The following is a 27,966-nucleotide window of genomic DNA, read 5'->3' as shown; positions in this document are numbered from 1 at the left end:
CCGGCTGTGGGGGGGGATTCCCCAATGTGAGCGCCCGGCTCAGATGAAGAGTGAGCGGGCCTCCCGATTGCTATGTCCATCTGGGTGGCAGTTGGTCCGTATCGGGATCCAGAGGTATTCCCCGCTGTGTGTGTCTTTGCTTATTATAGCCCCTAGTACAGGAGTGAGTGGGTAATGGCTGTCCGTGTGCCAGTGGTCGAGGTTGTCTGTTCCATGCACCTGGACGCCGCCATTTTGTGAGCGGGTCCCGGGCTACTTGTCGGCAGTTGCATGGGGAGCTGTACGGCCTGGTTCAGGGTAGTGTAGTTTAGATTAGTTTTGTTTTGTTTGGACCGGGATCACCCCCCCGGTCCAGTGGGGGGGGGAAACAGGGCCGGGACCGCAGGCCATCGTTTCGTGTCAGGCTCCGTCGGGCGGGATAGCGTTGCGGCGGCCGTCCGCTCCACTCACCGCCAGCATAGGTCCCGCCGGTTACAGCAGGCCCCATCCTCCGAGGGACTAAAACCCCGAGGGCAAGCCTCTCCTCAGCTCGGGCAGCCCGATTCCGTTGAGGGTCACAGTAGGTCTCGGGTATTTCTCCCCAAAATTCTCAGTTTGTAGGCTAATTGTGGATCATTCTGCAGGAGCCGAGCTGTCCTGCGACCGCTCAGCTCGGCGGCCCGGCCCCGCCCCCAAACCTGTTATATTTATGTTTCTTTAGTTGTGTTGCGGTCTCCTGTGAGGTCTTGCAAATAAAGTGCCTGGATTATGCGAAAATAAAAGGACTGTGCATGTTTGTACCCAAGAGGACCGTGCCAACTACAAACAAGGATCTAGAGATAGATATATATATATATATACATACATACACACACACACACACACACACACACACACACACACAATTAACCAGGTCATTTATAAATTGAGCAGAAGTTAAGCCCACTTCATAATACCAGAGATTATTGTGGATGGAAATGATCTTTTTACTCCTTGGTGATTTCTATACGCCACCATGGTGTGAAGCGGTCCAAATGGAACAATTTTTTTTTGTGTTCTTTAAATACCGTTTTTAACCCCTTCAGTGCCAGGGGGAGGGGGGGCTCTCCAAGAGCCTGTAGTTGCAGGAGTTTTCTTGGCACTATAGGATCACTTTAGCCTGAACCTGTTATCACCAGGAACTGCTAGAATAAGGGATTCCATCCAAATATTTTGTCCTCTGGCCACAGATGTTCCAGCAACTAAAGCCTTTGAACAGATGACTGCAGTGTGGAATGATCTCAAGGACTGGTTGTACTCTTTGGTCCATTGTATCCCTCTTTCTAGCTGTACAGCCAATAACAAATATAGTATCTTGTGTGTAAGGCAAAATTGACTTCAATGGTTGAGAGTGATTCCAATTATTTCCCTTCTTCCGCCTGTAGGATGCAAATATTCTCTGAATGTGTGTTTTTCTAGGCAGATCTTTAGCAATCATAGGATGTAACAGAAAATATTTTAGGTTTGCCAGTTTGATTTGGTTTTATCGGAGGAACTCATGGCCAAAAGTGCCTCCTTAATAGATCTCTACTATTTCTCCTTTTGCCGAGGTAGAATCCCCTTTCAGTTTATAGCCAATTTATGTGTAGCACATGTGCACAGCTACTTCTGATAATCAGGTAGCACAATCCGAAAGCTTCGTTTTTTGCCACAGTTTTTTCCTTTTCGGCGCAGTAGATTCCACTAGCTTAGGCACTCAACACAAATGCAATACATATGCACACTGGTCAGCCACAAAATTAAAACCACCTGCCTATTATTGTGTAAGTTCTCCTCGTGCTGCCAAAACAGCTCTGAAATGTCAAGGCATGGACTCCAAAAGATCTCTGAACGTGTCCTGTGGTATCTTGCATCAAGACATTAGCAGCAGACCCTTTAGGTACTGCAAGTTGTGAGATGAGGCCCCCATAGATCAGATCGGTTGTGCACATCCCAGATACTTAATCTGATTAAGATCTGGGAATTTGGAGGCAAAGGCAACCCCTCGAACGCTTTGTCATATTCCTCAAACCATTCCTGAATATTTTTTGCAGTGTGGCAGGGTTCATTATCCTGCTAAAAGAGGGAACACCAATGCCATGAAGAGGTGTACGTTGTCTGCAACAATCTCTAGGTAGGTGGTACATGTCAAAGTAACATCCATACGAATACCAGGACCCAAGGTTTCATTCGCCAGCCTGCCTTCTTCCCAAGGTAAACTATGCACACACACACCTATTCATCCAATCTAAAAGAAATGCGATTCATCAGACCATGCAACATTTTTCTATTGCTTCATGGTCCAGTTCTGATGCTTACGTCCACATTGAAGGCACTTTTGGCGGTGGACAGGGGTCATCATGGGCACTCTGACCAGTCTGCAGCCATGTAGCCCCATACACACCAAACTGCAATGCAGTGTGTGTTCTGACACCTTACTACGATGGCCAGCATTATGTTTTTATTAAGCAATTTGAGCTACAGTAGATCTTCTGCGTAATCCCTCTGTGCATCAATAAGCCTAGTGTGCCCATGACCCTTATGCTGGTTCACACGTTGTCCTTTCTTGATCTACTTTTGGTAGCTACTAACCACTACATATCGGGAACACCCTACAAGACTTGCTGTGGTGGAGATGCTCCAACCCAATCAGTTAGCCATCACTATTTGGCCCTTTTCAAAGTCTCTCATATTTTTTCGCTTGCTCATTTTATCTGCTTCCAACACATGAAATTCAATAACTGACAGTTCCCTTGCTTTCTAATATATCCCACCCCTTGACAGGTGCCATTGTAATATCAATGTTATTCACTTCACCAGTCAGTGGTTTTCGATGAAAACCACAGAAAAAGGAAACAAAGGTCAGCAGTTCTGTGTTATGTCGGAGTTGTGTCAGACCAAAAGATTGGAACGCACATCGAATATGTATCAACTTCTTGAACACTTCTCTCCTGTGGCCAATAAAGCCAGGGGACTCAGCATCTCTCCTAAACGGTGAGTAAATGTATGTAGAACCCGGCACCCAATGTACAAATTAGAGCCTGTTACAAGCCATAGGTACCCTAAGTAGTTACCCTATATTGGGATACAGGGGAGGGATTTAACCCTTATGTTCATAAACCAAGGGTCCAGCATGAGATGAGGGGCAACTATCCACTGCTGGGTATTACTGCTTCAACTCAGAAGACAAAAAAGATGTTTTAACAACCCATGTGAAACTACTGCAGTTCAGAGGATTATAAATATTATCTACAACAGAACATTTCATAGAGTGCCTTTGTTGAAACATGCAAAGAAATTACACATTTTTAAGGTTTTGGAAGTAAAATTAAATAAAGAATTTTCTGTAAACTGAGAAACTTCATGCTTAATAGTGTAATGTAGTGTTTAGCAGTCAGATCTTGCAGAGTACTTTGAACCATAAGAATGACCTAAATCAGTGAGATCACTGCTGCTTAGAATTATTAAAAAACACAAACAAACAACAAATCTAATGATGTGGCTACATTCACAATTATAGTTCTATAATATATGGAGGGTATATGGAATAATAGATTCCAAAATAGAACTGTACAAGAAAACATCTCTTAGGCGACCTGGTCTAGCATTTTAGTACTTGACTTCCCTTATAGGTGAGATCGGTCTGATATTCATATGGTATAATTTCCCCATTGTAATGCCACAAACTTGTTTGGAATCCAAGTAGGACCACTAAGTTATTCTCAATATTTCTGTTTTAACTAATTAAATATGTTTTTAATTAAATCCACTAGAGACAAGAGCAGATTTAAGTACACGATCAACGTTATCAGCAGTCCATAGAACACTCAAAGGAATAACAACACATATTATATTCAAAGGCTGTATTCTTACTTACTGCTCATGATAGCTGGAGAAGAAAGACCACCTTGAATTGTCGACTGTCCACCAAACAAAGGCCTAGCTTGAGCACTTTGATCGTTACAAGGTCGAAGGACAATCTGTGTGGCCATTATTGGTGTAGAGGTCTGTTGTACTGTAGGATGTTGTAATGGGGAAGATGTAGGCAACATTCTCTGACGTCTAATATTTTCTATCCCAGTCCTTGTGCGAGCTACAGGATAAACAAAATAGATTAGTTTTCTCTTATTAAATCCTTCCCATGCTCCACCAAGAGATGGACAAGTATGAGCGAGCTTGAATGTTAAGCTTGATATGTTGTGAAAATTTCTGGGTAGATTATGAGAGCATGTGAAACTGTTCCAAGTAGCATTAGCTTAAGATACTGAAGCACAACGAGCTGTGCATATTAACAAATTGCATTTCATTGTATAATGGGGTAACTTGCAGCACGGAAGACTATGGTGTTAAAGGTATACTCCAAGCACTAAAACCACTACCACAAGAGCCCTGGGTGTTTGGCCATTGTAAGTAGTTAAAACATTTCAACATTATTTGACTTCTTAATGGCGGTATGCCAGACACCACTCCCAGCTTCTACCACTTCAGACAGAGAGCTGAGAAGGAACATCTGATTAGCTATCTGATTTAAGCCCTGCAGTGCACCACTGTCCTTAGCACAGAGCTTCTGGCTGAACTAGTGGAAGAGGAGAGCAGCGACTAGCAGACCTCAGAAATATAGAAAACTGTTCTAAATTGCTTTGACTATTTAGCTTATGGTGCTTGGAGTATTCCTTTAAACAAATAAAAATAGTACTTACTTCTTTGATGAGTCTGAAAAGCTATAGAGTTCTGCATGCTCCTATCAAAAAAACACAAGAAATCAATCATCATGCTGGATATAAAAAAAAAAAAAAAAGTTTTATTTCTAGCATAATAAAAAAAAAATATGTGAAAAGGAAAAAAGTTACAGAAGGAAACTGTGTGTTATTCACTATTGACAAATTCTTCAAGTTCATTATTTTTCACTTTGGCCAATTCCGCCTTAAAGTCTAACCAATTCTATCTGAATAGGGAAAACAAAAAAATAGTGTTTAATGTGAATATACAGATATATGTAGAGTAATAATAGACTAATGCAATGCCAACAAGTCTGATTGCTCATAAAGCAGCACACCATATCTACACCTCTTTCTCTCTCTATAGCTACACCCTGTTCCAAATTATTATGCAAATAATATTTTTCTCATTTACCTAAATAATTTATGTAAATGAGTCAGAATATTTCTCATGTTATCAACTAGATAATAGTACAATTCAAATTTTATTGAACAAACCTCCTAATAACAGTATTTATTTTAAACATAAAAAACTTACAATGCACTGTTCCAAATTATTACGCACAGTAAGTTTCAAAACACTTCATAGGTTGTAAAGAACTGAAAATTGGCATTTGTTGTGTTTGCCGCATATTTACTGAAATCAAAAGCTATTTCAATCAAACTTATAACAACATTTTAACTTTTTAAACATTTTAACAGGTCACGTTACATTTTAACAGAGGACCCTTATTTGATAGCAGCTTCACAAGTCTTGCATCCATTGAACTTGTGAATTTTTGGACAGTTTCTGCTTGAATTTGTTTGCAAGATGTCAGAATAGCCTCCCAGAGCTGCTGTTTGGATGTCAACTGCCTCCTACCCTCATAGATATTTTGCTTGAGGATGCTCCAAAGGTTCTCAATAGGATTGAGGTCAGGGAAGGATGGAGGCCACACCATGACTTTCTCTCCTTTTATCCCCATAACAGCCATTAATGCAGAGGTATTCTTTGCAGCATGAGATGGTGCATTGTCATGCATGAAGATGATTTTATTACGGAAAGCATAGTTCTTCCTTCTGTACCAGGGAAGAAAGTGGTCAGTCAGAAACTCCACATACTTTGCAGAGGTCATCTTTACACCTTCGGGGACCCTAAAGGGGCCGACCAGCTCTCTTCCCATGATTCCGGCCCAAAACATGACTCCACCACTGCCTTGCTGACGTCGCAGCCTTGTTGGAACAGGATGGCCGTCCACCAACCATCCACTACTCCATCCATCTGGACCATCCAGGATTGCACGGCCCTCATCAGTGAACAGGACTGTTTGGAAATTAGTCTTCATGTATTTTTCTGCCCAATGCAGCTATTTCTGCTTGTGACCATTGGTTAGTGGTGGCCAAATAGAAGGTTTATGCACAGTTGCTAGACTCTGGAGGACTCTACACCTTGATGTCCGTGGGACTCCAGAGGCAGCTTCAAATATCTGTTTGCTGCTATTTAATGGTATTTTAGCAGCTTCTCTCTTGATCCGATGCATGGATCTGGCAGAAATCTTCCTCAATGTGCCTTTATCTGCACTAACCCGTCTGTGCTCTGAATCAGCCACAAATCTCTTAATAGTGTGATGATCACGCTTAAGTTTTCGTGAAATATTTTATGTTTTCATACCTCGTCCAAGGCATTAAACTATTTCACTCTTTTCGGCAGAAGAGATCCTTTTTTTTCTTCCCCATATTGCATGAAAATGGTGCTTTGATTAATAATGTGGAACACCCTCCTTTAGTAGATTTTACTTAATTTGGGCTCACCTGGCAATCTAATTATCACAGGTGTCCGAGATTGTTTTCAGTGATCAAAAGAGCCCTGAGACACAATGCCATCCATGAGTTAAACTGAAAAACTAAATATTTAATCTTTGTGACACCTAAATAGAATTTGCATAATAATTTGGAACAGGGTGTATATCTACACACACACACACACACACACACAACACGCGATGGGCCTCAGAATACAATTCTTAAAACACAAACTGTAGAGGAGAATAACAATTACTGTTACAGCTTCACACGCCCTAATAAATAGGTACAATTCTATTAATTCTGTTTCTTAGAAGTTAACATACAAGACACAATCTTACATAAAAGTGACAGTCCATTCCAAATCACTATTGTCCTTTAGGCAAATAAAAGGGAAGAAAACAATTCAAAAAGGAAGGTATCCTGTGCAACATTCGCAAACTACCAGTCAGTGAAATAGAAGATTTGGTTAGTCAGAGCCTTAGGACTGGGATCCATAGACTAGATAACTAAAAACTGAGAAACTCTATTTTCCCTACACTGGGAGGAGGAGAGGGGTCCACACAATCTAAATTAAACATGTGATTTAGCTTGGTGTAAGCTGCCAAGACCATTTTGATACATTTGGTATTAATCATACATAGAATATCATCATCCCCCTAATTTCCACAAATAGAGGAGCCCATCAGATTTATTTATCTCAGCAGATAACATGAATATAAAATGCAACATCGATAATGCAAAGATAACATCTTGAAAACAGCAAGAGCCCCTGCACAAAAAAATGTTATTGCAAATTGGAATATGTAGGACCATGCACACTCAAATGTAGCAGAAAATAAATAAAAATAAATTTAACTTTTACCAAGCACAGCATAAGTACATAGATTGTTGTGGCTGGATTAGAGAAAAAAAAAAGTAGTGAGAAAAGGTCATTGTTACATTGATAAAAGGGATAGGGGTTCCAAAATTATTTTGGCATGCTCTTCTAATAAATGCAGTTTTTACCAGTGGGCCCGATTAACTAAACTGCACATTGTACTCTTTTTCTCACAAAAATGTTATTGAAAAGGGAACAGTCATTTTACTGGAAAGGACACCGCTGAATAAAAGAAAAGAGTTATCTATAATCTTTATTTCATGTGATATTCTGGTTTCTGTTAAATTTAGTAAGGATTTAGAGATAATATCACTAACCAGTTCAGTCAATGCAAATGAGTTGAAATACAAACATTTGGGGATATTCAATGTGTCGTGTTCTAAAGCACTGGAAGTGGGGCAATTACCAATTAAATTAGCAGAGAAAGGTGGCACATTCCATTCCATCTTTGCACCATTTTTCAGAACTCAACAACAACATTTTATTTGTAATTGCTATGGTTTTATTTCATCTTCTCTGAATGCTTTCTATATGCGGACTACCAGAAAAGACAGAACTCATAAAAATAACTGGCAGCTAGGATGGAGGCACCGCGCTGCATGGTATTTGTATTTTAAATTTAAAAATTTCGCAAAGTAACGAATTCCTGGAAACTTACAAGATCCCTCTTAAGTTAGGCAAGGTTTGCAGCACTACTAGGTTTGCTCTTCTCACATGAGACACTTTAAAATCCCTTTTGGTAGTGCTCAGTCATAGTTTGAGATGTTTTGTTTTTTTACATTTTAATATTTTTTAAACTGATGCATCACATGCCTTGCTTAAAAGGTTTTTAAGCATAAAAAATCCCATGCGCACTAGCAACAGCTTTTCTCGAATGTAGCTCATATCAGTCAATCCCAGTCTTTATTCATTGCATGTCCTGCCACACACGCAGTTCTCTCTTATCACGGTATACTGTGTGTTTTATCACTGTTTCGGCATGTCGACCTAGCATGAGCAATTTTCTTATCCTTTAAAAGTACGATACTTTTTACATGTCTTTCCATTTGATATGTATACCCTAGCTGACATGTCATTATTCATTTGTGTACTACTCTACGCACATCAAAAAAAAAAAAAAAAAAAAAAAGCACTTTTGGTATTATAATATGTGTATCATACCTAATCTGGGAAAGGGTGTGGTCAAGCTTCTTCCACAGAGATGACATCATCAAGGGTACCTCATCTTTCGTTTCTGCATGAACAAAAAGATTAATAAAAAAAATAAGAATGGATTAAAGTGGTATGTATTTTTGCAGTTTCATACACATCAACTCTACATTTTTCTTTTTCAATTATAATGAGATCAGCATTTCTGAAATTAGCATTATCTGAAACAAACTGAAAGCCCTGTCACTGCCCACTAGTTACAAAAATACATACCATACTCATTGGAGATTTTGGTTGGAGTGGTGGGGGGATAGAGGGGAACTTTACTTGGAAAGTGCATAGCATGCTACCTGAACAGCTTATCTTTCCAGATAATTACATTATACTCCAGCCCCCTTTTTTGTTTCTATGTGAGGAAATTATCCAGTCAAACTAGTTTACAATATAAACCATGAAGAGGTTGCCTAAAGCACACAGGAAGGGAAGCAAAATTAAAAAATATATGTATAGAAAAAGCACTAACCTTTTGTTTTCAATGCTATATAGTCGTTTAAGATAGTGGTCAGGTTCTTTCCAAATGATGACTGAAAACATTAAACAAGTACATACAATTAACATATAAAAAAAACACACTGAGGGCATCTATTAGGGAGTTAACTATTAAACAACAGAATGTTCAAAATTAAGAAAGGCTTTTTCTTAATTTTGATCTTTCAGTTGTTTAATAGATAGCATCTTAATTTAATATTCTAACATGTGGCAATTTCACACAAGGATACAAAGTTAGGGGGAAATCTTTTCAGAAAAACGTTGCGGACCCCTGCTCTAGTTCATTGATTTGTAACCATGGCATGCCACAAGTTTGCTTTAATTTTGTGTGAGGGCTGCCTAAAAACGTATAGGAAATGAAGTTCACTTTTATTTTGAGCTATAATGATCAAGTAAAGCTTTAGAATCATTACGTTAATGCAAGAAGATCAGCCGACACAAATTTACGTTCTTATTTAGAGTGCTTAGAACACCAATACTACACAAGTTCCAGATAAAAAAAAAAAAACTTTTTAAATAAATAACATTTCCAAACACAAAACGTACTCTAACATTGTGCAGTGAAATATTACAGGTACACAACACTTGTAAAAACAATATATAGGTTATGTAGGATTAAACACAGTCTTTCAGATAAACACACTAAATGTACTGCATTTAAAAAAAACAAAAACGATCTAGGATATCATTAAAAAAACTTTTAAAAAAGCAGACACTGATAAATAAACCCACACAATCCATAGAATAATCTCACAAAGTTAATAGTATTTTATCCCTTCTCAACTGAGCTAAGAAAAGGAATAAGATAAAGCTCCAGACAGTAATAGGGTTTAGTTGCATTTCACAGCAGTCTGATTGTGAGTACAAGGCACGTTGATTATAGCATCTGGACACAACATCGTTGTATATAACAAAATTCCATGTTTTGGAGATATTTGGAACAGTGCTGCAATGTGCAGACCCTCCCAAACTCCTCACCACTGACAGAAGACATCAGCAGTGGGAGGAAATAAATTATGAATTCTATTTCAAGTGTGGGAGGGTGTGAGATTGGATATGTTTGGGTGATGGCATGGATAACTATGTATAAGTGGTTAGTTGCACAACATACATCAGTTGTTTTAATACAAAAACATGTAAGGATGAGATTAAACATTAAAAATCTTACAGGTGTATACACACACACACACACCTAACATTTTAATTTGCATTCGGTGGATAAAATATGAATGTTGCTATATGATAAGAAAATGTTACATGAAGTACATTATTATCTATAATAGTGCACACACACACACACACACACACAAACAAACAAACAAAATACATGTTTACAGCATTCAGCTCCAATTATCAAATTTGAGTTGGCTTTCAATCATTAGCTAAATAAATCAGAAAATAGGAGGTGACTGGACCAAAACATTAAAAATTCCTTTATATATTAAAGACATGCTTACCTAAATAACAAAACAGTCACAGCAATTTCCTTATACCATCATTACTGCACATATATATATATATATATATATATATATATATATATATATTTTTTTTATATTGACATAAATACTACGAATAAATACAAAGCTAAAACTTTAAATGTGACAAGTAGAAACAAATGTCCAGAGTCGAGTTGTAAAGTACTGTCATACATTTTCATACTGGCCCTCAGTAAATGATTTCCAAGTATATCTTCAGGCCAAACAGTACAACCATGATTCCTGTCAAAATATTACCAATATCTTACCAGCACACAGCCTGGAATTATTCCGTCTTCTGAGAAATATTCAGCATATTCCTTCAGGTCAGGACTCTCTGCAATGAAGGCTCTGCAAGTAACCGTCAGTTTCTCTTGCTGCAGGTAGCCTTAAAACACATAGAAACAAACCGTTTACCAAGTAGAAGTAGTTATATTATACAAAGGCAATATGGCAAATAACTGTCCAAAAAGCTTTAGGTAGCACAATAAAAAGTTCAAGGATTTTAAGCTCTAAATTTTGAAGAATAAAATAAAATGTGACATACGATTGTTTGCCAGAAAAAGAAAATATATAATAATAATTTGCAATTTTTATAGCGATTTTTTCCCTGTGAGACTCAGAGCACTTAACAAATATACAAACATAAAGACATAAATAAAAGTTAGGAGTTTCTGAAGGTCCGATGAGCAGACTGAATGCCTGATATAAGAGGTGGGTATTTAGCTTTTAATCTTTTTATTTTTTAAGTTTGTAAGGACGGTGCCTCTCTGATTGTGCACTGTAAAGAGCTCCAGAAGGTTGGGGCAGTGTGGCTTAATGCCCTGGAACCGGAGTCTGTCTTTATTCTTGGCACTGACAGCTGGGGTTAAAAAAAATTAAATGTAATTTGGAGGATATTTCTCTTTACACGGTTTAGGGTGCATCCGCTAAATTAATACGACTTTGTGTCCAATAATGAATTGTATTTCTGGACAATACATGACAATGATAGAATCTTAAAAATGCCTGGTAATATCAAGTCAGCACAGGATCATTTTGGAGTCTAACTACCCATTGCCTGAAATTTGCCCTGTTAGTGAGTGGGTCAAAAGAAGGGAGTTAAACCCCCCCCCCCCCCCCCAAAAAAAAACAAACACACAACAATGTTTGCAAAGAGTTTACATGTCAAGTTGACCATACCCAATCAGATGGACCAATCTTTCCAAATATATATTATTTAAATTAGTGAACAGTGTTCAAATCTACAATACATGCTAACAAAAGAAAAAAAGAAAAAACAAAACATACCATAGTGCGCAAGACAGGGCAGTGCATAGAATACAAAAAATAAGTAACATTGTGAAAAAAGTTTCAGATCCAACAGGGGAGACGCATAAATCTTGAAAATTTGCTAAATTTGCAGTGTCAAACTTGTGCAAACGTAACCACAATAAAACCAACACACACAAAATAAAAAAACACAAGGGCAACAGCTGTAACACAACAATAAGTTCTCAAAATAGAACTCTGGAGCAGATAAGAGATATGAACTCTGGACAACTAATTCCCAGCAAAGCTACTACTGTGCCCCCACCAGTCTCAGCACCGACTTTGGTGCCAACACATAGGAGGGGCTAGTATTGCAGTTAGCACCAAGGCCAGTGCTGGATAACCAATGGCACGCAAGGTATTGTGGGTACCAGGTTTCCCATGATGCTCAGGCATTCTTTATGGTGGCTGAGGATGATGGGAAGACGCAGTAATCCATATCTTTGGTACCAGAATGCTGTCCAGCCCCAGCCAGGTACCATTGGGTGCTACATAATGCTGACATCCCATGGCGGGGGTCCCTGCCTGCTCATAGTTCATACTCACCCAGCACCAGCCGGGCCACGTCGGACGGGAGCAACATGGCCCCAAGCTCAACTTGTCATGTCCACCCCAGGAGGGTCCGTCTCCCTCTAACTACAGCAACAACAATCTGTCCCCCCCAGCTCTCCCGCGCTGTCCGGGTCCGTCCGCGAATGTCATCCGACTCTCTGCGCGCACTTCTTATTAGTTCCGGGTGGCAGAAGTGAGAGACAAAGATAGTGTGGGAAATATGTGTATAGGGGGTGACAAATGTGAGGCCTTTTACTAGAGTGTAGACTGTAGAAAGAGGTCTCTACTGTCATAAAGTTATTAAATTATCACATCCTCAGCACATAAACTGATAGCAAAGGTCCCCAAACCATCAAATACCATAGCATGATGTTAGTTTGTTTAATCAGTTTGATATTGGCTTAAGCCAAAACTGCGCAGTGGAGCGTTTATTTGACAGGATACTGTAAAGACAATGACAGTAATATTTTAAGGGGCAGGCATACTTTGAGGACTTTGGAATCCCTTGGTGTGCCACTCCTATTTTTCTTTTTTTTTAATTAATTTGTGTGTATGTTGACGAATGCTGATTGTGTTATATATCATTGTTCTGCATCTGCTTTGTAGGGTTGTATTTGTGCATAAGTTGGCAGTGTTGCAATGTGTATGTGCGTGAGCACTTTGTGGTATCCCTCAAATACACACTGTTGGGGCACGCAGTTACATATTGCCACAGACACTGCCATACTCACACACAATGCTACTCACATACAATCCCACTACTAGATACAAATTGCAAGACACACACACACACACACACACACACACACCGTACAACGCACAACTACACCCGCACATTGACAATGCTGTTATTTTTATGCACCTGCCTTATTGTTTACCATTGAGCAGCGGGAGGATGGCCACCCTAAAGTCCAGTGGGACCGGGCTGGCCAGGGCAAGGGCTGGTGCATTAGCTGGCTGTTCTCCTCCTGCACAATTTCTCCTTCACAATCACTGGGAGCAAGTGATTTGAGATCTGTTCCTCTCAGAGCTGCAACAAGTGAATTAAAGACTGCTTGTTACCGCCCATTGCATTTGGGAACTAGCAGATATCTGAAGAGGTCCAAATGGAACCTCTTTAAGATCAGCCCCAACTGGTTTGGGTCTGGAAGCCTCACATGCAAGGAAAATGCACCTCATTTTTGCTGAACCCTGCCCTAAAGGCAAAATATGCTGCAGTAATAAAGTGGGTATATTCCTAGAGGGACGTGTTTCTACTTCTTAAACCTTTTGGGTCAGTACGTCAATAATGCTGCTGTTAGAAATTCAATTATTGGTTCTTTGGGATCCCTACTGTGATTAACTAATATATTTCTCTCAGGCAACGTATGAATTGTATATAGGCAGGGCAGCAGTGGGAATAAAGCATGACTTACAAGGCCCATCATGTACCGCATAACACTATGTAACTGGAAGGTCCATTTGCTTCCTCATTGAGATATTCAAGTACGTACATGGAGTAGGCCTCCTGGACATGCAGGAGTTGTGCTGGGTGTATACTCAGAACACCTTACAAGAAAACTGAGTTAAATGACATAAACAGACTGTATATTGTGTACAAGTACTTGTACACTCAATAGGGAAATGATGCTCCCCCGTGTGACATCATTGAGAAAGGGGTGGAAGCTGGACACCTCAGATGACAAGAAAACAACAACAACCAGTTTTCACAGACAGCGGGTAGCAGCACGTTAATCCAAAATGAAATCTGAATGCCATTCATGAGGGGAAAAGGCATTTTCCCATTATGTTGAAAACATCACTCTGTTTTGTTGAAATTTGGAAAATCACTCTAAATAATAGAATTCACATGGCATAGCTTCCTCTATGGCCCCATATCTTCTGACACCTGGTACCTGTAAACACGATGTACTCACTAATCCTAAAAGTGACATTAAACTTGGCACCACTTATAGAGGCCCTGTAATGATTGTTCACTCTGATAAACACAGCACCTTTACAGAATCTTTCTCTCTAAGGAAGCGAGATGGGTTTTTCTGAACTTTCCGTGGAACTAATCAATCTGTGTTTTTCACAAAATTGAGAATTGTCAAGAAGTCAAAGTGAATTTAAAATTTTAGGTTAAAATAAAAGTTAGGGTCAAAAATCAAAAAGCTTCCAGTTTGGCTATTGCGAATAATATATAAATATAAATATATTTGAATTAATTGGATGATTTTGTATTTTCACATGATTTATTATTTTGTGTCAGGTAGTTTGCAGTTTTCTTGCACCAGTTTAACAAATAAGCATAACATGCAAAATTACATCCCTCATATTATATTTAATATTGTTAATAGATATTACTGATAACAATAATTCAAATTTAACATAAATAATGATAATCATAATTTGTGTAGCTTTATTAAACCTACTAAATGTGTTGTGTGTTTTTTTATATAGCTTATTAGAAGAGGAAAAGTTGGTGCAGAGTTGGTAGTTATGGAAGTTAATGCACATTACACTAATATTGTTTATGTCACAGTCAGAAGACAAAAACGGAACTGAAAGTAAAAAGTGAAAGTGTTTCTGCCGGACGGATTAGAATGTGACACAGCAGAAAGCGTGGAGGAGGCAGGAGCACTGGAACTTGTCAAGGTAGTTATTAGGGCAACAGGGTGAATAGAACCGGGCAAGGGTTCCAAGGCAGACAACACAAAATGTTTAAATGATGTGTTAGTGTGCAATATGCCTACAAGGAGCTTGTGTGAATTTTTACAGAGTAGGCTGCAGGCATATATATATATATATATATATATATATTATATACATGTATGTATAAGTAATCACTTCAGTGCAGTCATCTCTAGTTTAATACATTCTTATTGACTATATGTTGAGTAACTAATATTTTTTACATTTATTTATTTTTACTAAAGTTGTTATTTTGTGTTGTTTGTTTAGTTTAACATATATACAGTATGGTGTTGCTGTGTTTACTAAGCTACACTGGTATCTCGTTTGCTAAGAAATATTAGATGTTAAAGGGTCAATTGCAAAGAACTCTTGCCTTCACGATTGCATTTGATATTTTAGATTCTTGTGTAGTTTTCATTCTTGTTATGCTGAGCTGGACACTCGGGAGTTTGACATTTAATATGCTTCCTTGTACAGAGAAGTCATGTGTTTGCTTAACTTGTTACTATTAAAAAGATAAATAAGCTTTGAATTTGAATTAATTATTGGGACATGTGTGTTGAAAAGGTTAAAGCTTGCAAGCCTGTTTTGCTTTTGTAAATAATAATATAGTACTGTGAACAAACCATAAAGTGTATGAGCAAATAAATAAATAAAAATATATTATTACTAAAAAAAAAAGTCTATCTTCCTGAAATACGATTTTTGAGAATCATATTGTGAAATTTGGAAAACAGAAAAGTTAAACAGATGGCTTATATGTATTTATTGATTAATCTAATGTTATCAATAATTGCCCCAACTGTAATGCCTGAATGTATGAATTTGCCGCTTTACGCTTTTTAACATTTGATTTTTACTACGCTATTATCTGCTGTAGCCTAGTGAAACAAATGCATTCAGAAGTCAACGGAGTGTCTGCTTCCATGACTGTATCAAGAGAACATAGTAGCCTTTGACACTAGAAATAGGCTGTTCTAATTGCATAATAAAACACAATTTAAGTTTGACCGATTTTACTTTAGTCTCTTTAAAGTTTAAGGCCACAGCTTTTCAGAGCCTGCCCCTTACCTGTTCGGCTAATTTGGCATTAAAGGTGAAATTCACTTTGAATTCCCTTTAGTGAAAAACCATGAATATATTATTATTATGTTATTTATATAGCGCCATCAAATTCTGCAGCGCTTTATAATGGGTGGACGAACAGACATGTAGTTGTAACCAGACAAGTTGGACACACAGGAACAGAGGCGGTTGAGGCCCCTGCTCAATGAGCTTACATGCTAGAGGGAGTGGGGTAAAGTGACACAAAAAGGTAAGGATAGTATTAGACTAATGACGGTTGCAGAAGAGGAATCAGTTGGGAGCTATTAACAGTTTAATTGATACGCTTTTATGAAGAAGTGGGTTTATACTGGAATAAATACATTTAGGGACAGGATGCAATCTTAATTCAGTTTCCACCCGATTCTATCCTGTTGCCATTGAGCCAGGGAAGAATAAAGAAATCCAATTGCCAGCAGAGGCTCCTGGGTACCATTTCGCCTTGAAGCAGCTTACTGCATGCGTCGGGGGCAGTAGACATTTACTCATGACAGTCAATCAATCGCTTCTTTTGTGTTGGTCACTTACCAACAAATTTCTATAAAAAACAGTATTAGAGAATGTTGGCCATCAGCTAATGCCTCCTAGTAGGCCTTCTGTGATTACCTCCATTAGTTGGATTTTCTGGTGGTGTGTGCAGTGAACAGTGTTTACATGTTAAAGCCTTTGAAAGTACATTGTCTCTCCTTTACTTGTTACTGGGGAATGAAAAGAAAAAACCCTTAAAAAAAATTATTTGCAGCTTGAAGATTTGTAAAGGGAATACTTTGTCCAGTTTTTCTGACAGCTGTTTTCTGATAATATAAACAAATATTCTGTGGATCCTATGTGACCATTAGACATTAATTGCTCAGTAAAGAGTATGTGGTTGCCTTAATGACTCCACAGACAAAATCATAGCAATAATTCTACACAAGGCCAGTTTTTTAAAATCATTCTTCTAATCCACAGGAGCATTACTTGTGGTTTAGCTCTGCCCATTTAGCTGTTTAGAAGAGGACATTAAAATTATAAATATACCTCTTAATGATGCCCAGTCTTACTTTGTGACAATATCCTATACAGAAAAGGGTGGAATTCCATGCTGTCATGGATGCATCCAGAAAAAGAACATTTCAGTAAGTTTTGATGCGTTTTCCTTATTCCTGGCTAATCCATTGCAACATTACGCATGGCATGGATAAGAATCCTTTGCAACTCCAGTTGTGGATTACATCTCTTATAATACTCTTACATCCATAATGCTGGCATAATATCAGGAAAGATGTAGTCTACAACATCTGGAGTGCCAAAGGTTGCCTACTTCTTTAGGGAGTTAAAATGAAAACAAAATCCAATGCTGCTCTGGATTTATCCAGGAGAATTATGACAACTATGGGATAATATTCCCTTATTCTGTTAAGCCATTTCCAATGTTATTTATAATTGGAATGGGATGAATTAAAGCTACAGTGTCTACACCCATTGTCAGTGGTCACCTTGAAATATTGCCACTCTGGATTTATATCTTTCTACTGATTACATTTATGGACTTGACGAGTGCTTCATTGCAGTTTCGATACTGTATTCAGGACTCAAAGTTCCACTTACCGTCTAGACCAGGAATAGGCAATCCTTGGCACGCCTGATGTTGTGGAATACATCCCCCATAATGCTCTTACACCTATATTGCTGGCAAAGCATCATGGGAGGCGTAGTCCAAAACATCTGGAGTGCCGAAGGTTGCCTATCCCTCCTATAGACTGTATTGTGTGGAAGCAATGCCCCTATTGAGTGTTCTGTGGACCATCCAAGCTTGCATTGCCAAGTCATGTTTCAGCCTGTCTAGTTGCGTAGGACTTGAAAGTTTCTGCCCTGTGATATTTCTTACATTCTGTAATATATGCTTTGTAATGTCCAAACATTCTCCATATGGAACTTGCAGCGTTGAATATAACATTGACAATCGTCTGTAACTTGTGACTACTTTCAAGAGCAAAAGACAGAGCTTATAACAATAACTGACAGGAAGCTAAGATGGAGGCATTCAATTGGAGGATAAATGTGCAGATTTCTACATCTCATTTACATTTTTAACGTCTCACAAATGCATATTGTTTAATATAGGGATATGTAAAATAGTATTCACAATCTCAGTCGCTGAAGGTTTGTTTCCCTTTAATCTTGCACCAGCCATTCTTCAATATACCGGTAAATGAATCCACCTTCCTGTAGGTAGATTATTTAACTTTTTGTGCTTTCATGAACATATGTGCGACATGTAAAAACTAATTTTCTTTCTCTGTGTAGTTCCTGCTCTGCCCAGGTCACCATGAGTCTTGCATTGCATGAGCTTCTCCTCTGCTGTCGACAACTTGAAACTGACAAGGCAACTGAACGACGGGTACCATTTTATAGATATTTTTCATTAGTCTCTTTATTTATCATAGATGCCAGAATGCTGGCTGTGTGAAGCTGGCCCCCCTACAAACGGCACAAATAAAAAAAATCCAATGAATTTCGTTAGTGCTACGTTTGTGCTGGATAAATTAATATTTGTACTGCTTTTATTATTAAAGGGACACTATAGTCACCAGAACAACTACAGCTTATTGAATTTGTTCTGCTGAGTAGAATCATTACCTTCAGGCTTTTTGCTGTAAACACCGTCTTTTCAGAGAAAATGCAGTGTTTACATTACAGCCTAGTGATAACTTCACTGGCCACTCCTCAGATGACTGTTAGAGATCCTTCCTGGGTCATGGCTGCCTAAAATGCATCCAAACATTCAGTGTCTCCTCCCTCTGCATGCAGACACCGAACTTTCCTCATAGAGATTCATTGATTCAATTTTATCTCTATGAGAAGATGCTGATTGGCCAGGGCTGTCTTTGAATCATGCTGACTCTGCCCCTGATCTGCCTCCTTGTCAGTCTCAGCCAATCCTATGGGGAAGCATTGTGATTGGATCAGGCTACCACTTCTGATGATGACAACAGACAGCTTGTTTTCTGAGTCTAACAGCATGCAGAGTTACACCTTCAGGCTTGAATACAGTAAGATTCTTACTATATTTATAGAGGCATGAGGGGCCCAGGGGAGCTAGATGGTGGTGTTAACACTATAGGGTCAGGAATACATGTTTGTGTTCCTGACCCTATATTGATCCTTTAAGATAATTAGCGATTAAATAAAGGCCACCAAAGGTCAACCATCCCTCCTACAACAGCCAAAACACATGAATCCGGGCTGGTTGGTTAGTGCTGCGTTTGTGCTGGTTTGTGCCATTTAAATCTCCGTTCTATCTCATTTCATTTTTGAGTTATTATTTTTTTTTTAATTATTTATTTGTTACAAGGCACGAAACCACAAGCATGTGGAAACAATAGGAAATAACACATAATACAGCGATACATTATCAGATATAAGAACACTGAGAACAACAATAAGTACAAGCATTGAAAGCATTTATGCTAAGGATAGTAGGAGTGAAGATCAATCTGAAGTATTCATAACAAATAAGTGTTCCGTAGCCATAGGTGTGTAAAATGTTATGGTTGTACACCTTGTTTTTTTTTATCTTTTAGTGAAATAAGAATAAATCAGTCATCCCCTGTACACCTGTCAGGCCTATGTGTAACCCAAGCTTCGGAATATCTAGTATGAGCTCTCGCCCAAGAAACCTATTAGTTCCGATCCAGTAGGTGAGACCACTCAGCACATGTTATCCAGATAAACTCGTATCATATGTGGGTGCCACCAAATTCAGTATAGCAATACGCGTGCGTGTTGCTGTCCAAAGCACTACTTGGGCTGTGTCCTCCAAAGAGGGAATATAGTAAGGATTTTCCTGGTGTAACTGGAGATGAACGTAAAAAGGATAAAGACGGTAGAAAGGAGTAGTATAGAAAAAGGATAGGAAGTCCATGAGGAAGGGAGACAGGAGGGTGAGTGATGGGAGGGGGAGGTACAATACAGTATAGCATACAATCACAATGATTAGGTTCCGTGAGCTAAACTTACTAAGGCTGCGGGTTGTGGTGGAGATCAGGGCGCCCAAGTCGTGGGCTACAAGGTAGGACCTACTCGGCGGGGTCTCGCGAGGCCCTTAACTTAGGCCTGAACGAGAGAGTGGTGTGTGGCTAACGAGATGACATCACAAGCGGAGGTCCGGGGGGCGATCCTGTCCCTTCACCCCTTAATCCCCCATTCCGCTGTCCACCCACGGGGCCCAGACCTTGTCAAATTTTTTAATGGTGCCTCTGACCCGCGCTGTCAGCTTATCCATAAGGAAAGCATCTTTGATCTTTTGTATGACTACCTCGAGCGGGGGGGTCTCACTATGGAGCCACACCTGGGCCAGGGCTCTCCTGGCTGCTAAGTTCACTTTATGCAATAAGTTTTGTTCCATTCTGGACCAGTTGTCGATGGGTCTGGCCAGGAGGAACACCCAAGGGTCTAAATTAAGCTCTTTATCAAATATATCTTTTAAAAGCCCCACCACCAGTTTCCAAAATTTCTGTGCTTCGGAACATTCCCACCACATGTGTAGGTACGATCCTCTCTGACCGCAGCCTCTCCAGCACAAGCCTGTGGGCATTTTATGCATTTTATATAACTTTACCGGGGTGGTGTACCACCGAAAGATGGTCTTATATGCTTGTTCCTGCATGGAGACACAGATAGACGAAGTGGCTGCAGCCTCCCAGATTTCCTGCCAATCGGTGCCCTCCAGTTCCTCGCCTAGATCAGCTTCCCACTGAGATATGTAAGTGAGTTCCCCCCATTCTGTCGTATGTGTGCTCAAGTGAGTATACAGGATAGAGATGAGGCTCCTAGGGATCCGTTCTTTGAGGCACATAGATTCAAAGAAGGTTAGCTGCCTCAGTGCACTAATCTTAATCAAAGGGGCCTGGGCAAAGTTCCGTACCTGGAGGTAGCGAAAAAAGTCGGCGGGGCGCAAGGCAGCTCTGGATTTCAGTTCGTCGAATGAAATAAGAGAGCCACCTTCATATAAGTGGCAGAGTCGCTGTACCCCCGCGCCCTCAATACCCCCAAAATCCCTAGCGTTTAGTCCCGGTGTAAATGCTGTAATTCTCAAAAAGGGAGTTAGGGGTGAAAGCCGGGGTGATAAACCATATTTGGTGGAAGTGGCGTCCCAAAGCCTTAGGGAGTTCGCAATGGCCGGGCAATCGATGTGGGTCGATGGCCTATGGTCCCTAGGGACCCACATCAAAAATTGGGGCAAGTCTGGTCCCATGAGAGACGATTCCAAGTCTACCCACCGCCGTTCCTCCGGAGGGGAATGCCATAAAGCTATTTGCGATAGCTGCGCTGCCAGGTAGTAAAAGTATAAGTTAGGGAGGCCCAAGCCCCCTCTCGTCTTAGCCCTATAGAGAACGTTTCGGGAGATCCTGTGTCTTTTGTTTTGCCAAATGAATCTCCCTATCGCCTGTTGGAGTGCGCTTAGGTCAGATTTGGTCACTGTGACCGGGAGTGCCTGGAACAAGAACAAAATCCTGGGGAGAATGTTCATCTTCGTCGAGTGGATTCTGCCGATCCAAGAGATCGGTTTATCTAGCCATTTCTCCATATCTGTTATCAGGGTGCGAATTAGAGGTGCATAATTTTGTGCGTATAGACGAGTAGGGTCCGCCGTTAACCAGACCCCCAGGTATTTAATATGGTCTCTCGCTATGCGAATCCGATATGTGGTGTCCATGGAGGTTATGTCAGGTTCAGTCATGCAGATAGGTAGTGCGCTAGATTTAGGCATGTTTACCTTATATCCAGCCAGTTTACCGTAGGCAGCAAGGACATCCGCCAGCGCCGTCATTGACTGAAGCGGATCCGTCAGGGTCAGCAATATGTCGTCGGCGAAAGCCGACACAACATACCGCTGGTCCCTAACCAAGATCCCATGGATATCTGGGTTATTTCGTATCTCCTGTAGAAGAGGTTCCAAGGAGAGGACGAACAGCAGGGGAGACAAAGGGCACCCCTGCCTGGTACCGTTCCCCAGACCAAAGGGCGTCACCTTCGCCCCCGTTATACGGACCCGTGCCTTAACATCTGTATACATTGCCCGAACAGCAGTGATAAACGTGTCCGGCATACCGAGGTGTCGAAGAACCTCAAAAAGATAGGGTCATTTAACCCTATCAAAGGCCTTTTCTGCGTCCAGGGATAAAAACACTGTCGGGGTGTTGATCTGGGTGTATCAACTTAGTTAATAGGGGGTTTAGTCGGTTAGCCAAGATTTTCACCAGGATCTTAGAGTCGTGATTGATCAACGAAATTGGGCAAAAGTTACCAGGGACGAGATCATCCTTGCCCGGTTTTGGTAGGAGTACCACATCCGCCAACGACATATCCCGGTCCGGAACGCCACCCCCCATGAGGTAATTGAACCATGACTCCAAGTAGGGAACCAGCTCCTCACGAAAAACCTTATAATAGCTACCCTCAAAACCGTCCGGACCTGGAGCTTTGTTGCCTTTCAGCATTGAAATCGCATCGTCTATCTCCTCAGCGGAGACGCGAGCTCCAAGGGCCGCAGATTCTTCACCCCGTAGTTTTGGCAAGGAGAGGCGAGACAAAAAGGCACGGGTATCGTCCGTTTCGCGTTTAAGATCCGAAGCAGTTCCGTTGGAATGATTGTATAAATTGGTATAATACTCCGTGAAGACCCTAGCAATTTCAGTGGGGTCCGTGCAGAGCTTACTTGAGGCGTCTTTGATTCTTGTGATATGCGAGTGTCCCTGTCTCGGGCGGAGAGACCTGGCCAGTAGCGTATCCATTTTATTAGATTTCTCGTAAAAGGTCCTTTTGGACCATGTTATGGCCCTGGCGGTCTCGTCTACAAGCGTGTCGCGGATTGAGGATCTTAATTTCCGAACGTCCGCCAGAGTGTCTGGTGATGGGAGAGCCTTATGCTTTTCAACAGCTTTCCCCAATGCCTCCAATAGCGATGACAATAATTGTGCTTTACGCTTTTTCTTCAGCGTGGCCTAGCGAATCAATATACCCCTGCTAACTGCTTTATGTGCGGCCCACACCGTAGCCGGTCGGACGTCCGCAGACGCATTCCTCGCGAAATAGTCGAGCAATTCCTTGCGAACCGTCTCCACCACGGCCGGGTCCTGCAGTAAAGAAGTGTTTAATTTCCAAGACCACGGGGAGGCCACAACTTATCCAGAGTCAGCGTGACCTCCGCATGGTCCGACCACGTGATAGAGCCGATCGCAGTTCCTGAAACCCTGGATGCGGAATAGGAGTTAACTAAGAATGAGTCTATTCTAGAGTAGGTATCGTGGGGTACCGAGTAAAAGGTATAATCGCGGCTGTCAGGGTGGTGTGCTCTCCAGATATCTATGAGGCCCGTGCTGTGTAAAAAGGAGCGAAGCACACCAGGACCACCCTCCCCGGAGAATCTCCGCACGGATGCCGGGATGTGGGAACCCAACCGCCAGATCCCGACACCGCGAGTGGGTTAAAAACGGGTTATAGAGTACAACATTACATGGAATAATATGGTAGACCATAGCAGGCCTGGGGCATACAGCAACCCAAGGAGAAGGAATACCCAAGCCCTCCCGCAACCCCGGAGGGAGTACCGCCCCCTACGAATAATCCGGGGGGGGACATACTCGAGTAGGCACGGATTTTAAAGCTTAAAACTTAAACTCAAACTTAAACTGGGGAGTGGAGTATAATACATACAGTGAAAAAAAAGGGGGGGGGAAGCACTGGCCATAAGGTCCATATCTCCGCAATGGTCGGCTAAAAAGAGGCCGGGAGATAAGCCGTGATTCCCCCCCATGCCCCGGTTCCAACCCCCCAGAGCGTCATACACATAGTAAGTTCAAAGGGGATATCCCGGCAAAAATGATCCCGCAGTGCATATTATAAAGCAATCGACCCACCCCCCCGCCACCCAGAACGAAAACTGAGGCACCCCGCATAGGGAAGCAAAAGTACAGTCCATAACAGGCTTTAACCGTAAAAAAGAGAACGCCCGTTGCCGCCACGGTCTTGCAGGGGCAATCAGGGAGTCCTCCTCCACCCTGTTTCCGATCGCCCCCGTCTCCGAGTCACATAGGCATAGATGGTCCGAAGGCCAAAACAAAAATGACGGCCGGGGATACAGAGGCATATATGTGGGTATGGGGGAAACCCCTAGCCCACCCCAAACACAGCAACCCCCCCGATGAAAACGAAATAGAAACCGCCTCGGGGCGGCTTTAAAAGGGACCCCCGGGTCCCGGGGGAAAAACAAAAATGGGTACGGAAAAGGGACCCCCGCAATCCTCCCTCCCAAGCAACAGGGGCCCACCCAGAAAAGCTCACCGCCTGGATCCGCCAACATCTCACCCAGTGCCGCACCAGGGGGACCGACATCATTCACCCGCCGTATACCACTCGCGAGGCAGGGCAGGAAGGACCTCCGCCAACGACCTCAGAACAGCGAAAGCCTCCGGAAGACGAATCCCGAGCTCCGATAGGAAAGCCGCCGGATCGCCATCAGCATGCAGAACTTTCGTGCGGCCATTCTTGAAGGCCAGCAGCCGAAAAGGGTGACCCCATGCATATTTAACGGATTCCTGCTGCAGGAGTTCGGTTACAGGGCGCCATTCACGCCTTTTCCGCAGGGTGGCAGGGGTCAGGTCTTGAAACAGTGCAAGGTCTGTCCCCTTGTAAGTAATTGGGCCCTCTCTGCCCCGCTTCATTAAGGCCTCTTTTGTCTGAAAGGAGAGGAATTTAATGATAACGTCCCTCGGTCTCCTATCATCCGCTCTCCTGGCTCGAAGCGCACGATGAGCCCGTTCGATGTGCCATAGATGTTCCGGCACATCAGGGAGAAGCGGTTTAAAAATACCACTTCAACGAGGGACCCCTCCCCCTCCTGCTCCGGAAGGCCGCGGAGACGGATATTATTCCGTCGCGACCTGTTACCTAGGTCGTCGATCGCAGCCGCAGCCATCTGCAGTTGGGATGTCAGGGTGTTAATTTGAGCGGTGGATTCGTTGTGGGCCAGCACAGTAGACTCCATCCGGTGTTCGAGTGCCGCCGTCCTCGTGCCCAGGGCCTGAATCTCAGCCTTCACCTCCGCTGTGGTTCGAACGATTTCCGTGGCCAGGTAGGTGCGCACCTCCGACAGCTTGGCTAATATTTGGTGGGTATCTGTGTCTGATGCCCCAGCAGCGGCACTGCCTCCTGGGCTCGAAGGAGAGCGAGGCGTTCCAATGCCGTCCCGTCCGCCATCTTGGGTGGACAGCCTCGCGGCGCGTGTAGCCGCAAACATTTCGGGGACCGAAGTTACTGTTTCCGAGGTTCTTTTCACCTGCTTTCTCTGGGTCCGTTTGTCCATCTCGGTCACCGTACTGGTAGGTCAGAATAAAGTCGAATTTCAGCTTTTGTATGCTGTTGGCACCGTGGCTACAGCGGAGCTCTAGCCAGACACGTCCAGCTCGCTCGGCTGCAGACCACGCCCCCCCCCTTTTTGAGTTATTAATGATTTAATAAAGGTCACCCAACCCCCCTACAGCAGCCAAAAGACATGAAACCGGGTTGGTTGGTTAGTGCTACGTTTGTGCTGGTTTGTGCCGTTTAAATTTTTATTTGTGATGCTTTGTTTTTTTTAGTTATAACAGCTTTTTTTGTGTCCAATATATAATCACACAGGATATAAATAAAAGATAGGGCGCCACAATCACACAATAATTACCACTCGGATGATAAATGATAAAGAAAAAAATATAATCGTAGTATAGTAATTTATTGACAACAAATAATATCATAAAAAAAAGTTAAAATCACACTCAAAAAAAAATGGCATAATTAGAAGTACTCCTAAATTGTGCAAAAGAGCTTGTAAGCCACTATATATAAAGACACAAAATCTAAAATCTATTTTAGCACCTAGTACATTACCCAAAATAAAATCCACAAATGAAATAAAACATTTTTTAAGCGAGAAACCAAAAGGCTTTTTTAAGTGTGGCCATTGCAGCACATGGAAATTTCAAGCTTCTAAAAAGTTTAAAAGTACAGTCACTAAAGAAAATTTTAGAATTAAACACTTCATTAACTGTCAGACAAAATACTTATAATATCTATTACAGTGCAAATGCAGCATCCGATATGTTGGCCGCACTATTAGAAAGTTGCATGTTAGATTTTTAGAACATTTTAGTGGTATTAATAGAAATAATTAACCATTGTGGCAATTGCAAAGATTTTAACTTTCAAAATTTCATTTGCATTGGCATAGATGTTATATCTCCTCATTGGAGGGGAGGCAATATAGAAAAGACTTTAGCATGAGGGAGACTGAGTGGATCCGTAAATTCAAAATTACTGTACCTATGGGTTTGGATGTAGGTCTAGGTTTATTGTTTGTTATGGATTAATGGCCTCTAATATGTTTAAAATGTGCGTGTTAAAGGATAACTATAGGGTCAGGAACACAAACATGTATTCCTGACCCTATAGTGTTAAAACCACCATCTAGCCTCCCTGGGCCCCTCATGCCTCCATAAATATAGAAAAATCTTACTTGTATTCAAGTGTGAAGCTGTAGCTCTGCATGCTGTTTGCCTCAGAAAAACAAGCAGTCTGCTAACATCATTAGAAGTGGCATCCTGATCCAATCACAATGCTTCCCCATAGGATTGACTGAGACTGACAAGGAGGCAGATCAGGGGCAGAGCCAGCACAATTCAAACACAGCCCTGGCCAGTCAGCATCTACTCAGAGATTAATTGAATCAATGAATCTCTATGAGGAAAGTTCAGTGTCTGCATGCAGAGGGTGGAGACACTGAATGTTTGGATGCATTTTAGGCAGCCATGACCCAGGAAGGATCTCTAACAGTCATCTGAGGATTGGCCAGTGAAGTTATCACTTGTAATGTAAACACTGCATTTTCTCTGAAAAGACGGTGTTTACAGCAAAAAGCCTGAAGGGAATGATTCTACTCACCAGAACAAATTAAATAAGCTGTAGTTGTTCTGGTGACTATAGTGTACCTTTAAATATTGGATTGGTCTGGTATGCCTACTGCAACACACAGTGATGAGAGAGTCTGACTTGTAGTGAATTGCTCAAAACTGGATACAGACAGGAATTCACCAAAAAAACCTGTCTAAGGAAATACAGTAGTGGAAGTAACCCTAAGTTTGGTGTAGTTGATCCAGGAGCTGATTCACCAGAAATGGCTATTTAATGCAATATCACTGGTATAAAAATCGAATATAATAGTACCAATATTAAAATAAAAGTAGATCAAGTATTCCAGGAAAAAGGTGCAACAACTATGTGTGGTGTGTACGTCTTTAAATCTGCTAGAAACAGAATCAGTGGAGTACACGCCAAATGTTATACTTTGTGCAAAAAGATATAAACTGTAACGGAATGCAGTATATTAGTCCACGATATCCGTTGGTATCTTCAGGAAATCCACAGTCAGAGTAGAAAGCAAGGCAATATCCCCAATCCTCCCAATAACCGGACGAAACACAGTTTGGGAGTCAACTAACTCGGTTTATTCACAAGCAGCGTATTTATGCAGTTCCCCATGCAAGGGGTTTCCATACAGATATTCCAGGGGATTTCTCCCAACATGCATTGTGACTTTCCCAACAGGCATCGCTGCACGAGAAGGATACTCCCACTAAAATGGACGATTAAGTGGATTATCCCCTCGTGCAGCAAAACCGACAATTGACATTAAAATACATAATTCCCGTAATATTCGGTACTTTAGAATAACCGAACGTTCGGTAGATAG

General features: G+C 41.3%; 2 protein-coding genes across 3 annotated transcripts in view; one reads left to right on the top strand and one right to left on the bottom strand.

Moving 5' to 3' along the window:
* LOC134571651 (protein NPAT) overlaps window positions 1-12,486 on the bottom strand; it is a 31,200-nt gene extending 18,714 nt beyond the window's left edge. For both annotated transcript variants that reach the window (XM_063430135.1, XM_063430144.1), the window contains exons 1-6: window positions 12,411-12,486; window positions 10,823-10,941; window positions 9,050-9,110; window positions 8,539-8,611; window positions 4,698-4,738; window positions 3,875-4,090 (exon numbers count right to left, since the gene is read on the bottom strand). In XM_063430135.1, the coding sequence (XP_063286205.1) occupies window positions 3,875-4,090; window positions 4,698-4,738; window positions 8,539-8,611; window positions 9,050-9,110; window positions 10,823-10,941; window positions 12,411-12,447 (547 nt within the window). In that variant the 5' untranslated portion in view covers window positions 12,448-12,486. The remainder of the gene's footprint in view (window positions 1-3,874; window positions 4,091-4,697; window positions 4,739-8,538; window positions 8,612-9,049; window positions 9,111-10,822; window positions 10,942-12,410) is intronic.
* A 2,529-nt stretch (window positions 12,487-15,015) lies between these two features.
* The window catches only part of ATM (ATM serine/threonine kinase), a 96,974-nt gene continuing 84,023 nt past the window's right edge, over window positions 15,016-27,966 (top strand). Inside the window, exons 1-2 of the mRNA XM_063430122.1 lie at window positions 15,016-15,053; window positions 18,486-18,579. Of these exons, the coding sequence (XP_063286192.1) occupies window positions 18,508-18,579 (72 nt within the window). The 5' untranslated portion in view covers window positions 15,016-15,053; window positions 18,486-18,507. The remainder of the gene's footprint in view (window positions 15,054-18,485; window positions 18,580-27,966) is intronic.

This window comes from Pelobates fuscus, chromosome 1 (assembly GCF_036172605.1).
Source record: "Pelobates fuscus isolate aPelFus1 chromosome 1, aPelFus1.pri, whole genome shotgun sequence".
NCBI classification, from domain to species: domain Eukaryota; kingdom Metazoa; phylum Chordata; class Amphibia; order Anura; family Pelobatidae; genus Pelobates; species Pelobates fuscus.
This window is presented reverse-complemented; position numbering and strand designations above follow the sequence as displayed.